The 15,751-nt window shown below is 41.3% G+C and overlaps 1 protein-coding gene across 1 annotated transcript in view; it reads left to right on the top strand.

Annotated features, from left to right (window-relative positions):
* Nucleotides 1–15,751, top strand: part of acap1 (ArfGAP with coiled-coil, ankyrin repeat and PH domains 1) — a 126,877-nt gene that overhangs the window by 102,548 nt on the left and 8,578 nt on the right. Inside the window, exons 15-18 of the mRNA XM_043683385.1 lie at nt 852–921; nt 1,584–1,678; nt 1,803–2,002; nt 13,132–13,328. Of these exons, the coding sequence (XP_043539320.1) occupies nt 852–921; nt 1,584–1,678; nt 1,803–2,002; nt 13,132–13,328 (562 nt within the window). The remainder of the gene's footprint in view (nt 1–851; nt 922–1,583; nt 1,679–1,802; nt 2,003–13,131; nt 13,329–15,751) is intronic.

Raw genomic sequence — 15,751 nt, 5'->3', positions numbered from 1 at the left:
GCAGATAGCTGGGAAGATGGACAGGTAGGACAGGTCATGAGGGCAGTGCCAAGTTGGAAGGTTGAATCTGGGATATGGAGGGGGGAGGGGAAATGAGGAAACTGGTGAAATCCACATTGATGCCATGGTGTTAGAAGGTGGAAGATGAGGCAATCTTCCTCCAGGCATCGGGTGGTTAGGGAGTGTCGATTAGCACTGCTGCCTCATAGCGCCAGGGACCCAGGTTCGATTCCCACCTCAGGCGACTGTCTGTGTGGAGTTTGCACATTCTCCCCGTGGGTTTCCTCTGGATGCTCCGGTTTCCTCCTACAGTCCAAACATGTGCAGGTCAGGTGAACTGGCCATGAGAAATTGCTCATACTGTGCAGGGATGTGTATTTTAAGTGCATTAGTCAGGGGAAATGTTAAGTAATAGGGGAATGGGTGTGGGTGGGATAATCTTCAGAGGGTCGGTATGGACATGTTGGCCGAAGGGTGTGTTTCCACACTGTAGGGATTCTATTCTAATACTGATTACAGAACGAGTAAGTAATTCAGTGTTCTCAGTTATTTTCTTTCAAAACCCTTGTTACTTTAGCCCAGAGATTCATATTCATAAACTTTCCAGATTTTATTCTCCTGTGGTTACCTATTAATGGGATTGTAAACTCTGAACTTTTGAGCTGAACGCTGGGAACAAGTAACAAATCTAAGTGTTCGGAATAAGCCCAGCACTGATCTTGAGGAACTTCTTGTAAGAATGTCAGGAGTGGGATGAAGCTGTAACTGTCAGAAAAGAGGCTAAAGACATGACAACTGGAAGTATGTACTGAGCAAGAGAGAACTAATTTTGGTTCTCTTATTTCTGTCAGGAGTCTGGGAGTCCATTTTTCCAAAGTCCGATCACTGACTCTTGATTCCTGGGAGCCTGAATTGTTAAAGGTCAGTACTTTCCAGAATTAATATAGTTTAAACTATATAATATGGGATTTCTTACATTTAGAACATAGAACATAGAACAATATAGCACAGAACAGGCCCTTCGGCCCTCGATGTTGCACCGACCTGTGACCTTGGATTTCTACATCTGAATTCTCCTTTACTTTTCCTATGCCCCCCTCTTTCTCTCTGCTTTCCCTCCCTTCCTCTCACCTTTATCCCACATTCATCTTTTTGTCCCCACCCTTTGCTTCACCTTTCCCTTCCTCTTACTCCCCCCTCCATCTTCTTTGCTTCCCCCTTCACCCTTTTCTTTGTTCTATCTCTTCCCTACGGCTCCTATTTCTTTTCCCTTTCCCTTTCCTGTTCTATTTCCCATCTCCACCACGCTTCGTCAGGCTCTCCCCGTTTTCTTCCCAATTCTCCTCCCAGGTTATTTTCCCTGAAGCCCTATCCACATCTGATTTTAACCCCCACCTCTGTTCCACCCCCTCACTCATCTCCATTTCTCACTGTTTATTGTGTCCCACTCCCCTGGCCCTCAACCTGTGTTTACTCATCAGATCTCTCCTTCATCGCTGAGCTTTCACTACTACCCCAACCCTGCTTTGATTTTCCCGTCACTCTGTCATCCCTTTCACTCTTTATGTTTCTCTCGCAAACAGCTGATGTGTGAGTTGGGGAACTCTACCATTAATCGGATCTATGAAGCTCGAATTGAAGAGATGACAGTGAAAAAGCCTCACCCTGGATCTCCTCGGTAAGGATTATATTTTGAGGATAACATCTGTCTTAAGATTGCAAAGGTCTTTTTCTACCATGATCCTGAAAGTTGATAAAAGGCACAGTGAATAACAGCCTCGTTCACTACTCTCCTTCCTTAGACAGGAGAAAGAAGCCTGGATTCGGGCCAAGTATGTGGAGAAGAAATTTATCCACAAACTTCCAGAAAGTGGCATCAGACTTCGAAGATGCAGCTTGAAGCGAAATCAGCGTACCAACACTCTGGAGAAAGCCCAAAAACCTGAAAAACCACCAAAACCTTTCCTGAAGCCAAGAGGGAAAACCTCGTCCTCGAACTCAGGTAAGATTGAAATTTCCTTTCACTTAAATACCATCGACCACAGGTCATTACCATTTGCTGTGCAAAGGTGGCTCAAGTAGTTAGTGCTGCTCACAGCGTCAGGGTCTCAGGTTCAATTCCAGCCTCAGGCAGCTGTCTGTGTGGTGTTTGCACATTCTTCCCATGTCAGTGTGATTTTCCTCCGTGTGCTCCGGTTTCTTCCCACAGTCCAAAGATGTGTGGGTTAGGGTGGATTGGCCATGGGAAATTGTCCCATAGTGTCCAGGTTAGGGTGGATTGGCTGTGCTAAATTGACCCATAGTGTCCAGGGATGTACAGGTGAGGATGGATTGGCCATGGGAAATTGTCCCATAGCATTCAGGGATGTGTAGACGCATTAGGCAGGGATAAAACGGTTGGGGAATGGGTCTGGGTGGGATACTCTTTGGAGGGTCGGTGCAGAGCTGTTGGGCTGAAGGGCCTGTTTCCACACTGTAGAGATTCTATGAACAGTACTTCTGAAAACAGTTCTTCCTCACATACACCAATATCTCGTCAAAAAACTTAAATTGATGTCCTATAGGGCTTGCATCATCAGTTAATAGGAATGGAAACCTAGATGATTTTGTTCTTCTTAATCAGGTCCATCCTCAGCCCCTTTGCTTTTAGAAGAGCTCTAGGTTTTCCAACCTTATTTTGTAACTAAAATCTGTTATGGACCAGGACAGACCCCCTCAAATCATTTCAAGAAAGTAGTGTGGACACTAACTTTGCTAGTTGTTTGAAGCAGGTTTATAGTAGATATTCCAGAAGAGATGCAGTTGGCCAACCACTCAGTTCTGAACAAAACAACGCAACTTCCTTGACTGGACCTATTCCTACCCTAGTTTCTTTGGGTCTAGCAGCTTCACCACTGACTGCTCGCTAAAACCAAAGCAGAGAAAAGCTGAGCTTGGAGACAGGCCACTCCCCTTTCATTGTACAAGTTCTTCTTTAAACTTGAAAGCCCTTTTCCTGAGGCAGTATCGGTTAGCTATAATCAAATTGGCCCTAAAACCCTTCAAACCTAGATCTCTCAGAGCCTGTGTCTTTACAACCACTCTGAAAACAGAAACCAAGGGTAACATTACCTTGTTAAAGGAGCAGCATCATCACACCTCCCCACTTAAAAAAAATGAACCATCAATATCCAAACATAGCTTCATTTTAAAACCCCTTTATCTTCAATTGTTAGTATACCACAACAACCATATAAATTACATTGACAATAATTGTGCAAATATGCCCTGCTACACTCTGTTTCAGTTTGTTGTATTCCTGCCATCGAACACCTCCGTTTCTCATTTGAGACTCGAAAAGGCGTCAGCAATCATGTTTTCTTGTCCGGCCACATGCACAATTTTGAAATTGGCTGTAACAGCATGCTCCATCTAAACAGTCTGACGTTTTGTCCTTCAATTTCTCCACAAACTTCAGTGGATTCTGATCAGTGTATATGATTGTCTCAGATACATTACTGGGAACATAAACATTGAAATGTTATGACGTTAACACCAAGTTCAAAGACTCATAGAGTCATAGAGATGTATAGCACAGAAATAGACCCTTTGGTCTACCACGTCCATGCCAACCAGATATCCCAACCCACTCTAGTCCCATTTGCCAGCACATGGCGCACATCCCGCCAAACCCTTCCTATTCATATACCCATTCAGATGCCTTTTAAATGTTGTCATTGTACCAGCCTCCACCACTTCCTCTGGCAGCTCATTCCATACACGTACCACCCTGTGTGAAAAAGTTGCCCCTTAGGTCTGTTTTATATCTTTCCCCTCTCACCCTAAACCTATGCCCTCTAGTTCTGGACTCCCCCACCCCAGGGAAAAAGACTTTGTCTATTTACCCTATCCATGCCCCTTATGATTTTATAGACCTCTATAAGGTCATCCCTCAGCCTCCGATGCTCCAGGGAAAACAGCCCCAGCCTGTTCAGCCTCTCCCGATAGCTCAAATCCTCCAACCCTGGCAACATCCTTGTAAATCTTTTCTGACTCCTCACCTGTCAAATATTTATGCTGATTAATGTTCAATTTCCTTGAGAAATAACTGATAGGTCTTTCTATCTCTCATCATCTTCTTGCAAGAACACAGCACAGACACTCGCATCACTTGTGTCGATAATCGTCTTAAATTGACTTTGCGTAATTAGCTGTGGCTAATACCGGGGCAGTGGTTAACACAGCCTTCAGGTTGTCAAATGCCTTCTGACAGTCCGCTGTCCAATGAAACTTCTTGCCTTTCTGCAGCCACACTGGGATGAATTTTCGATAAAACCCACTCAATCCCAGGATTGCCTTTTCTGGCAATAGTCCTTCAGGGGTACATAGCTCCTCATCTTTCAACATCAAAGATTGAGAGGATCCTGTATCTCTTAATATTGTAACCTCTTTATCTGCTGCTCCTGGCCTATGTGAGTACACTTTACCCTTGAAGGTATATGGTTTAAGAAGATCTGGCACTTCCTCCTTAATCAACCTCTGACCAAGTTGTACATTCTGGTCAGCTTTTTAGCCTACACTGTGCTTTCCATTACCACTCTGACAAAATTCACTGGCTTATCCTGTTTTTCCTACATCTGGTTTCCCAGTGCTTTTCCTGGCCCAGCAACATTGTGATTTCATGTGGCCTACTTTATTGCAGTGAAAGCACCAGAGCTTTTTAACTTCTCTTTCCCCTTCAAGGGTTTCCTTTTGTACCCTGTGGTAAGTTATCCTCATGATCTTCACCAAGATCTACTTTTCTCTATCCACGTGAGGATTTCTCTTTGTCCCAACTTCTATCCCTCACGGATTGAAATTGATTTTGGAAGCTAAACTTTGAATTATGGACCAACTCATAATCATCAGCCACTTCAGCTGCTAACCTTGCCGTTCTTAACTCTCTGCTCTTCTGCATAAGTTCTCACTACTTCAGAAGTGAATTTTTGAACTCCTCCCAAATAATTGTCTCTATGAACATCATGGGTTTGCTCTATTTTAATGCCTTTATCCATCTATCAAAATTATTTGTTTGATCCTTTCAAACTCGATATCCTTAGTTTCCTGAAACATTATCTATAGACTTCTGGCACAAGCTCACATGCACTTAAAAGGGCTTTCTTCACCTCCTCATACGGCCCAGATACATCCTCTGATGGTGACGTGAATACCTCACTAGTTCTACCTACAAGTTTTGTTTGGATTAAGCTGATTGGCCACTGCATTTGTTTAGCTAACTTTTCAAATGAGATGAAAAAGGCTTCCACATTCCTCTCATCGAAGTTAGGCAAAGCTTTAAACAGTTTCTCCCCAGCCCTTTAGCTACCATGGGTTTGCTCATCCTCACTCTCTTCCTCACTAAACTTCCCTTCAGCCTTCATCTCCATCCATTTCAGCTGACTTTCCTGTCTCAGTGCCAATTTCTGAAGTTAAAACTCCCTCTCTTTCTTCCTTTCTTCCCTCTCCTTTTCTCTCTCCTCTCTGTCTCTTTCTATCTGCTGTCTCTCTCTCTTTCTCTCTTTTTCTTTATGTTCTGCTAAAAGATTCAGTGTTCTTTTTCCATTTCCTCTGCTTTTAATCATAATTCAAACCATTTCATTTCTGTTGCCTGTTCCTTGCCTCTAACTCAAGCTGCTTCTTTTTCAATTGAATTTTAGCCATCTCGAAAGATTCTGATGGCTTTTCCAACAAATTTAAATGCTGAGCTATTGCTGTAATTATCTCTCCTTCCCACACAGAAGGAGGTAGCTCCAATCCCAGCTTGTCTGCTAATTCCAGCAGCTTGGCCTTATTCTCTTTTTGTGAAACCCCCAAAGTCACTTCTTCCAACCCCAGAAAACTCTTAGTGACTGAGAGAGCCATTGCTATCCCAAGCACTGTTTAAACCAACCAAAATGAACACGCAGAATAAAAGATACTCACACCTGCCACTCGCTGCCTCTAAGTCCAACAACACAAATCCCAACTGGAACCATTGAACAAATCCCAGACAAGCCCTCAATCTGTTATGGACCAGGACAGTCCCCCTCAAATCATTTCAAGAAAGTAGCATGGACACTAACTTTGCTAGTTGTTTGAAGCAGGTTTATAGTAGATATTCCAGAAGAGATGCAGTTGGCCAACCACTCAGTTCTGAACAAAACAGAATTTATTTGCGATATTACCGAATGAAACACAAACAAAAAGGTACAGACAATAGAGTAACTTAGCCTGTCTGAAAACCCAACAGAGTATCCCCACTTAATGATGCTGTTCCAAATTCCTGCAACAATCCCCATAAACACCCCCTTGGCAATTAAGGTAAAATCAAACCCAGGGTCTTCCAGGAGCGATGTCAGAGAGGGGGAGGATCAGCATGGAGCTGCTTCTTTGGGTCTTGCAGCTTCACCACTGACTGCTCGCTAAAACCCCAAACCAAAGCAGAGAAAAGCTGGGCTGGGAGAACTGGCCACTCCCATTTTATCGTACAAGTGATTATTTCAAATCTTGAAAACCTTTTGCCTGAGGCAGTATCTGTTAGCTATAATCAAATTGGCCCTAATACCCTTCAAACTTAGCTCTCTCTGAATCTGTGTCGTTACAATCACTCTGAAAACAAAAACCAAAGATAACATTACCTTGTTAAAGGAGCAGCATCATCACAAATCCTTCATCCCTATAGTAATTCTGGTAAACCTCCTCTGTACCCTCTGCAGGACACTCATATCCTTCCTAAAGTCCAGTACCCATAAATGGACACCATAATCTGGTTGCAGTCTCACCAGAGCTTCATATAGGTTAGGCGTAACTACCCTGTTTTCATCCTCAATGTCTCTATTTATGGTGTGACAAGATCCTAGAAAGTTTTCTAATTATTCTTTCAGTATGTCTTGCTACCTTCAAGATTAATATACATTAATTCCCAGATGTTTCTGGAACTGCGCTCTCTTTAGCACTGTACCTTTCAGTATGTACTACCTCTCCCTAACCCTTCTGCCAAAATGCATCACCTCACATTTCTCTGTATTAAATTCAAATTACCAGTTGTCTATCTCTTCCAGTAGCCCATGCCCTGTTACAGCTGTTTGATATCATCCATGTTGTTTCCCACACCTCCAAGTTTGATATTATTTCTGATAATAGCAAAGCAACACGAACCTACAGGATCATGATATAAGATTGCACGATTAAAAGACAGAGCTAAATGAAGACCTCATGGAGATGATTACATGATGGACAATGGAAGGATCTTGCAAAACAACCGAGGAAGTATTAGATAATCTGTAGATACTCGCATGGGTGTGCTGTGTTAGCTCGGCATAATATGGAGACTTCATACCAATAAGACAGAATCCTTATCAGTTCAGCTCAGAAAAACAAACTCCGGGGAGGAAAAATAAATTCAATACATTCTGGAAAATTACTTTAATGAACCCAATCAAAGCACTTCGCTTTCAACGATACTGTCAGTTTATAAACTGGATAGATCAACTAGATACTGTATAGATTACAGAAAGGTAAATGCAGTCAGAAAATAAGATTTGTACTCATTCCCACTATTGGAAGACTGTATTAACAGGAAAAGATAGTAAAGATAAACTATTTCTAGTGGTTAGGGATTCTAAAACTAGGGGGCATAGTCTCAGAATTAGGGTAAGCTATTCAGGAGAGATTTCTACACATTCTTATACACAAAAGGTGATAGATGTTTGCAAGCCTTTTCCACAAACATCAGCAAATGCTTAAAATTGTTAATTTTAAGTCAGAGATAGATAATGTTTTGTTAAGCAAATGGTCGGAAGAAATATGGGCCAAAAGCAGATAAATGGAGTTAAGCCACAGATGAGCCATAATCTAATTAAATGTGGAACAGGCTCAAGGCCAAAATAGTCCACTCATGTTCCTGTGTTTCTATGGGTTGGCAGTGCTGTGTTCCTTTCTGACATAAATGTATTGAAGTGGTACTGGCAAGTGCCCTGAACATCAAACAAGAAGAAGGGTCACAAACAGTTTCAAGTAATGCCATTTGGATTAAAGAATGACCAAACTACATTCCAAAGGCTAATGAATCAAGTCATAGCTGAAATTCATAATTGCACATCTATTTTGGCTTTGAGATATATAATAACATCTGGGAGGAACATGTCAGACCAGTAGCAAACTTGCTACGAAATTACAGTTGGCTGGTTTTGTAATAAATTTGCCCAAAAGTGTATTCACAAGTGCAAGAGTAACTTATTAGGACATACTTCTCAGTGGATGTACTCTACAAAAGAGATTTTGAGAATGTCATTGTCTTCAATTTTTTGAAGTTTATGTTTGACATGATAACAGATGTACAGTACATTAATCTACAGTGACAGTGATCCATTGGTATTCATTCATAAGTTCAAAACTTGAAATGTAAGACTTACTCAGAATATATTATTTCAACCATTTAATGGTAAGGTCATTCATATTTCTGGAGCAAATAATGTGGTTGCAGATGCATTGCCCAGAGTGTAAAATGATGGTATAAGTTAAAGATTTAAGAAATGCTGAAATTTTGTATTTTTGTTTGGAAGGGGGCAGGAGGTGGATGAACAGATAAAAGTCATGTGTTTTGTCATCTTTGCATCATGTATCTCATGATAAAACACTTTTTCTGAATCGTGTTTCATCTCAATTACCAAGGTATATAAAGACTATCATTAAATTTTTAGGTCTCAGGCATTCCTTCAGACTATATTAGACAATAACAGATTCTCTTTATCCTTTTAAATCTTTTTTTAAATTAAATAAAACAAGTCATATAAAATGACAACATATTATATCCCCATTTCTTCTGTGCATATTGGCATTCCAAGTATCCCTTTTCCAGTATGGATGGCAGTTTCTGAGGATTTGCTCTCTTGTTTTACAAATAATCTCTAGCTGACTCCTGCTATCCACCCATTCCAATTTGGAGATTTCTCCATTCTCCAGTCTGTTTTAAAACTACAAAATCAAGCCTCAGTATTTTCCCATTTGCACAATTGTTGAGTGTATTTTATTCCATAGCAAAGTACTATCAATGTAGCACTCAAAGTGTGTTGCTACTCAATTGCTTTTTACAATTTCCTCCAATATTTTTGCAGAGAAACACCATATCCACAGCCTTAACAAAAGCGAGTTTCTGTTGCTAAGTACCTTCCTTTTACAAATCTGATCTTTTTACCTTCCGAAGCTAAACTGCAATATTTTCTTCCCCATCTCACAAGAAGAATTACAAACTCTCCTGTACTTAAGAATCCATCACAGATTGCTTAGGAAGCATGATGAAAAGCATGATGAGGTTTCTGGCATTTCACACTGATACAAACTTTAACAAAAAGCTTTATTTTAAATGTTTTTTTCAATGTCTTGTTTACCAGAACATCTCCTATGTTGGGATTTTTCATAATTTTATTCAACTGTATTGCTACAAAACTCTCTCATCTGGTTTTGTTAGGGTACCAAGTCAATTCAGCTGTCCGTTTAGACTTTGCATTTCGTCCATTTCAGTTTGACTAATAACAATGAGCCTAACATTTCCCAGGTAAGGTTGCTAAAGTGACACAGTCATTTCAACCTGATTTCCAATCCAATATGTGAAAAAGCTCCAGAATCCAACTTGGAATTCTTCTTTAAGCCCACTTATCACAATGTTTTCAAGTTTCCTGCTTCCACTCAACAAACAATTATTCACACACAACATAAAGATGCTTGAAAGCTGCTCCTCATGATAAAGTCTATTTTTAACTTGACAGCCCAGTTTAAACAAGGCACACCTCGTTGAGAAGTACCAAACTGGAATGGCAGTATTTAGGTAAAATACACATTAATTTTGCTTCACTATTTGGTGGCTTGTTTGGAGGACTAAGAAACAATATTATTTAATCTACTCTTCCAAGCATTTGTTACTAACAAAGCCAACAACTAAGTGTTTTATTCCCTTCTATCTTCATATTCCCACTCCATGACCTAACTTCCTGTCCTTACCCTATATGTTCAACCAGCTTTTACATTTGCCAGTGGCCTTCTTTGCCCGACTTAATAGTCACATTTCTCCACTGGCTAGCTCCTTCTGGTGTGTTATCATTCCCAAAAGTCTGAGATTAATGGGACTCTCAAATTTTCTAACATTAACCCGATCTTTATTACTCAGAAACCTGGTCGCAGTTTAGCCGGTCTATTCTATATTATGTGGACATGCACACCACTGGTCATAAGGCTCATTTTCAGGAAATAGGTGGGTAAATCATACCCTAAAACTTTACAGTTTGACTCAACCACCCTCCACTACTACTGTTATACATTACAGGATAGCTGTTTTTAAACAGTTGAAGTCCATACTTTCAGCGAGAGCTTCATTTCAGTTAACCATACACCACAAAATTCACACTCCACTGATTCTTAGTTCCCCATATTTATTCAATCAATTCATACCCAATTAACCCTGTTCACTTATTCTATTAAATCTCAGATCAATATTAAGTAACAGTGCCACTTTAAACAGCTGCAGGACATTTGTAAATTGACCCACTATGCTGTTCCAGGATTTTCACTCACCAACAGTGACAAGTCAGCATGGTGAGTGACTTGGAGAGGAACCTGCATATGGTGACATGTATGTGTTTCCATTTTCTTTCTAGATGGTTGTGGTCATGGGTTTTGAAGTTTCTACCAAAGGTGTCTTGATAAATTTCTCTGGTGCCTCTTGTAGATGGTACATATTGCTGCATCTGGGTGTTGGTTGTGAGAGGAATAAACATTTTTGGATATCACTCAAGAGTGCAGTTTTGTCCTGGATGGTGTCAAGCCACTTGAATGTAGTTGGAGGTGCATTCATCCAAGTGGACAGGATTCCATCCTAGTCCTTATTTGTGCCTTGTAGATGGTGGCCAAGCTATGGGGAGTTAAGAGTGTGGTGCTGGAAAAACACAGTAGGTCAGGCAGCATCCAAGGAGCAGGAGCATCGACGTTTCAGACAAGAGCCCTTCATCAAGAATTCCTGATGAAAGGCTCTTACCTGAAACGTCAATTCTCCTGCTCCTCGGATGCTGCCTGACCTGCTGTACTTTTCCAGCACCGCACTCTCGACTCTGATCTCAAGCATCTCCAAGTCCTCACTTTCTCCAAGTTATGGGGAGTCAGGAGGTGAGTTACTCACTTCAAGGTTCCTAGCCTCTGACCTGCTCTTGTAGATTAGTATTAATGTGGCTAGTCTGGTTCAGTTTCAGCTCAGTGGTAACCCCAAGGTTGATAGTGGGGGATTCAACAATGTGCCATTGAATGGAGAGGTGTTGCTTAAATTCTTTCTTGTTAGAGATATCCATTGGCTGACTGGGAATTGTGTGGGCAAGAATGTTACTTGCACAGATGTTGCCAGGGAGAGTATCTCTACCAATCAGAATCCCCTTGCCAACCAATCAGCCATCTCTTCTCATGTAGCATTAAGGTTGGATTTTTTTTCCCTTGAGTTGGTATTCTTGCAACATTTTGTTATGAGTGCAAGACAGAAAGCTTTCACAAAATGTCTTTTTGCAGCAATATTCAACATCTATACCTTAATCGATTCTTGCTTGGATAGATTGTTATGAAGATGTGGGTGTACTGTACCTGTAAGAGAGTTAAATGTGAGCAGAACTATCCAACAGCACCAAGTGTTCTGAATAAGATACAATGTAACATGTGGTCCAGCAGCTAGGATAGCTGGTTGCCCAGAGACAAAAACAATTTTGAATTTGGCTAATCAGTTTAAATTATACCCCCAAAAAAACAAACTCTAATCAAGTTTGAATTTAGTATATTGACAATATACTAAAAGGTAGAATTCAACGTTTCATCTATTTTTTGATCAAGAAAGATGAATTGAAATGTTCCTTTGAAAGGATTGAGATTAGATTATATTGGAACAAAGGCCCTTGGAGGTCCAGTTATATGTCTACAGTGCTATGTAGTTTTGGTGTCATAATTTTGATTTTAAGGTAGAATTGCTTCAGAAATAATTCAAAGAAGGTTCACTCAACTCATTCCTGCGATGAGGGGCTTATCTTATGAAGAAACATCGGACAGTTGGCCATTAGAAATTAGGGGTTTGGAAGAATGATTTAGATTTACATTACTTACAGTGCGGAAACAGGCCCTTCGGCCCAACAAGTCCACACCGACCCTCCGAAGAGCAACCCACCCAGACCCATTCCCCTACATTTACCCCTTCACCTAACACTATAGGCAATTTAGCATGGCCAATTCACCTAACCGGCACATTTTTGGACTGTGGGAGGAAACTGGAGCACCCAGAGGAAACCCACGCAGACACGGGGAGAATGTGCAAATTCCACACAGACAGACACCTGAGATGGGAATTGAACCCGGGTCTCTGGCGCTGTGAGGCAGCAGTGCTAACCACTGTGCCACCATGCCACCATAAAAAGAGCTAGTACTATTGAAACAAAAACTTCAGGGGACTGGGAAGGATGGATACCCAGAGAATGGTTCCTTTTGTGCTGAAGATTAAATTTAGGGGACATACTTGAAAAATAAAGGATGTTACTTTTAAGATAGGGATAAGAAGAACTTTAGTATCCTGTGGTCAGTTAAGAATGTGGAATTATTCTTCTCCAGAAGAGAATGGTCTGTAAACAGGGCCGGGATAGATTTATGATAAACATTTGAATTAAAAGTTATGGGATGCAGTCCAGGAGTAGGTACAGAAATCAAAGACCCCACTAGTTCAGGACCCCAACTGAGCACAGCAGCCCTGCCCCATGCAAGGACTGGCAGGGGGGGGGGGGCCTCCAGAGATCCAGGACTCATTTGTTGGGCCCTAATATACCCCATTATCCCAGGAACAGAAGCGGACTAGAAAGTGGAATTGAAACAACAGCCAGATCAGCCATGATCTTACTAATGAATGAAGCAGCAGGAATCAAAGGACTGTTTCCAATGTCCCATGTTCACATATCTGTCCCAATATCTTCGTTTTTCTTATGTCAATTTTCCTTTACCTAGCTACTCCTTGGAATGTTTTTACTATGTTAAAGATGAATTTATAAACGTAAAATGCTGAAATGCACTGTCAGGTCAGGTTCACTAATTTCAATTTCTCTTTCTCCTGTTCCCTGTTTGTAGGCGTGAATGATAAAGAAGCCTCAAATGCTGAGAGCTGTGACGAGCTGCGAGACCTCCATCCAGGGGCACTACTTTACCGAGCTGCCGCACTCCAAAATCTCCCAGTCATGGCTGATGCACTGGCACATGGGGCTGATGTGAACTGGGTGAATGCATCAGATGAGAACAAAACTCCACTTATCCAGGCAGTGACACCGGTAAAAAGAATTCATTACTTTCGATGGAGAGAGTGATATCTGCTGAATGCAACGCTACACCTAATCATAGAGTCACCCAGCACGAAAACATACAGTCCATGCCAAACATATCCCAAGCTAGTCCCATCTGCCTGCTCCTGGCCCGTATCCCTCCAAACCTTTCCTATTCATGTAGTTAACCAAATGTCTTTTAAACGCTGTAACTGTACCCACATCCACCACTTCCTCTGCAAGTTCATTCCACACACGAACTATTCTCTGTGTTAAAAATGTGGCTCTTATGTCTTTTTTAAAATCTCCGTCCACTCACCTTAAAAGCTAATTATGTATCCAATTGGCAAGCTCATCCTGAATCCCATGTGGCCTAACTTTACTAATTAACCTACCGTGCAGAACCTTGTCAAACGTTTTACTAAAATCCAAATAAACAATGTCTACTGCTCTGCCATCATCAACTTTTTTGGTAACTTCCTCAAAAAAACTCAATCAAGTTTGTGAGACACGATTTTTCTCGCACAAAACCATGCGGACTATCCTTAATCAATTTTGCCTCTCTAAATGTCCATAAATCCTACCTTTTATAATCACCTTCAAAAATTTCCTGCCAGTCAAAGTCAGACTCACAGGTCTTTAGTTCCCCAGTTTCCCCTTACAACCTTTCTTAAACAAAGGTACAACATTAGCTACCCTCCAGTCATCAGCCACCGCCCACCCCCCCCCCCCCCCCCCACAACCCGTAGTTACAGATGATGTAAATATTTCTGCGAGGGGTCTCGTAATGTCCTCTCTTTCTTCCCACAATGTTCTGGGATCATTAGGTCAGGTCCAGGAGATTTACACACATTTATATTCTCCACGTCCTCCCAAACTTCCTCTTCTGTAGTGTGAACTGTTTTTAAAACATCAATATTTCTCTCTCTGCATTCTCTGGTCTCCATTTCTTTCTCCACACTAAAAACTGATGAGAAATATTCATTTAGTATCTCTCCCATCTCCTGGTAAAAAGTTGCAGCACGCTGCTGTGCAGAGGGACCTGGGTGCCCTTGTGAATAAATCACATATGGTTGGCCTGCAGGTACAGCAGGTAATTAAGAAGGCAAATGGAATTTTGTCCTTCACTGCTGAAGGAATTACGTTGAATATCAGGGAGGTTATATTGCAGCTGTACAGGGTGCTGGTGAGGCCACACCTGGAGTACTGCATGCAGTTTTGGTCTCCTTATTTGAGAAAAGATATACTGGCACTGGAGGAGGTGCAGAGGAGGTTCACCTAGGTCTGGAGTTGACAGGGTTGGCTTATGAGGAGAGACTGAGTAGACTGGGATTATATTCACTGGAATTCAGAAGAATGAGGGGGGATCTTAGAGAAACATATAAAATTATGAACGGAATAGATAAGATAGACATAGAGAGGATGTTTCCACTGGCAGGTGAAACTAAGACACAAGGGAATAGCCTCAAAATTAGGAGGAGCAAATTCAGGACTGAATTGAGAAGGAACGTCCTCACCCAGAGGGTTGTGAATCTGTGGAATTCTCTGCCCAGAGAAATAGTTGAGGTTTCTGCAGTAAATGTTTTTAAAACTAAGATTTATTTTTTAACAATAAAGGAATTAAGGGTTATGGTGAATGGGCAGGTAAGTGAAGCTGAGTCTACGAAAAGGTCAGCCATGACCTTATTGAATGGCAGAGTAGGCTCGAAGGGCCAGACGGCCTACTCCTGCTCCTAGTTCTTATGACCTCCTTGATCTTTAAGAGGCTCTACCCTCTCTCAGTTACCTTACTCTTACTATATTTGTAGAATCTCTTTGGATTATCCTTAACCTTATCTGCCAATGCTATCTTTTCCCCTCTTTGACTTCCTAATTTCTCTGTTAGGAATGCTCCAACACTCTTTATATTGATTAAGAGATTCAATTGAACCAAGTTGTCTGTATCTAAATTACGATTCTCTTTTATTCTTGACAAGAACATCAATATCTTTATTCATCCATTGTTCCTTAATCATACCACTCTATCATGAATAAAATGCCTCCAAACTCTCGTCATCACATTCCTCAGCACCTCCAACTTGTCAGACACCCTTGTACCTGCGAACAGTCTACTCCAATCAACTTTTGAAAGCTCTTGTCTCGTGGCATTAAAATTTACCTTGAAGTGGCAGATGGAGTTTAATTCAATTAAATGCGAGGTGCTGCATTTTGGGAAAGCAAATCTGAGCAGGACTTATACACTTAATGGTAAGGTCCTTGGGAGTGCTGTTGAACAAAGAGACCTTGGAGTGCAGGTTCATAGCTCCTTGAAAGTGGAGTCGCAGGTAGATAGGATATTGAAGGCGGTGTTTGGTATGCTTTCCTTTATTGGTCAGAGTATTGAGTACTGGAGTTGGGAGGTCATGTTGCGGCTGTACAGGACATTGGTTAGG

This window comes from Chiloscyllium plagiosum, chromosome 48, assembly GCF_004010195.1.
Source record: "Chiloscyllium plagiosum isolate BGI_BamShark_2017 chromosome 48, ASM401019v2, whole genome shotgun sequence".
NCBI classification, from domain to species: domain Eukaryota; kingdom Metazoa; phylum Chordata; class Chondrichthyes; order Orectolobiformes; family Hemiscylliidae; genus Chiloscyllium; species Chiloscyllium plagiosum.
Note: the sequence above shows the minus strand (reverse complement) of the source record. Positions and strands in the feature narration are given on the sequence as shown.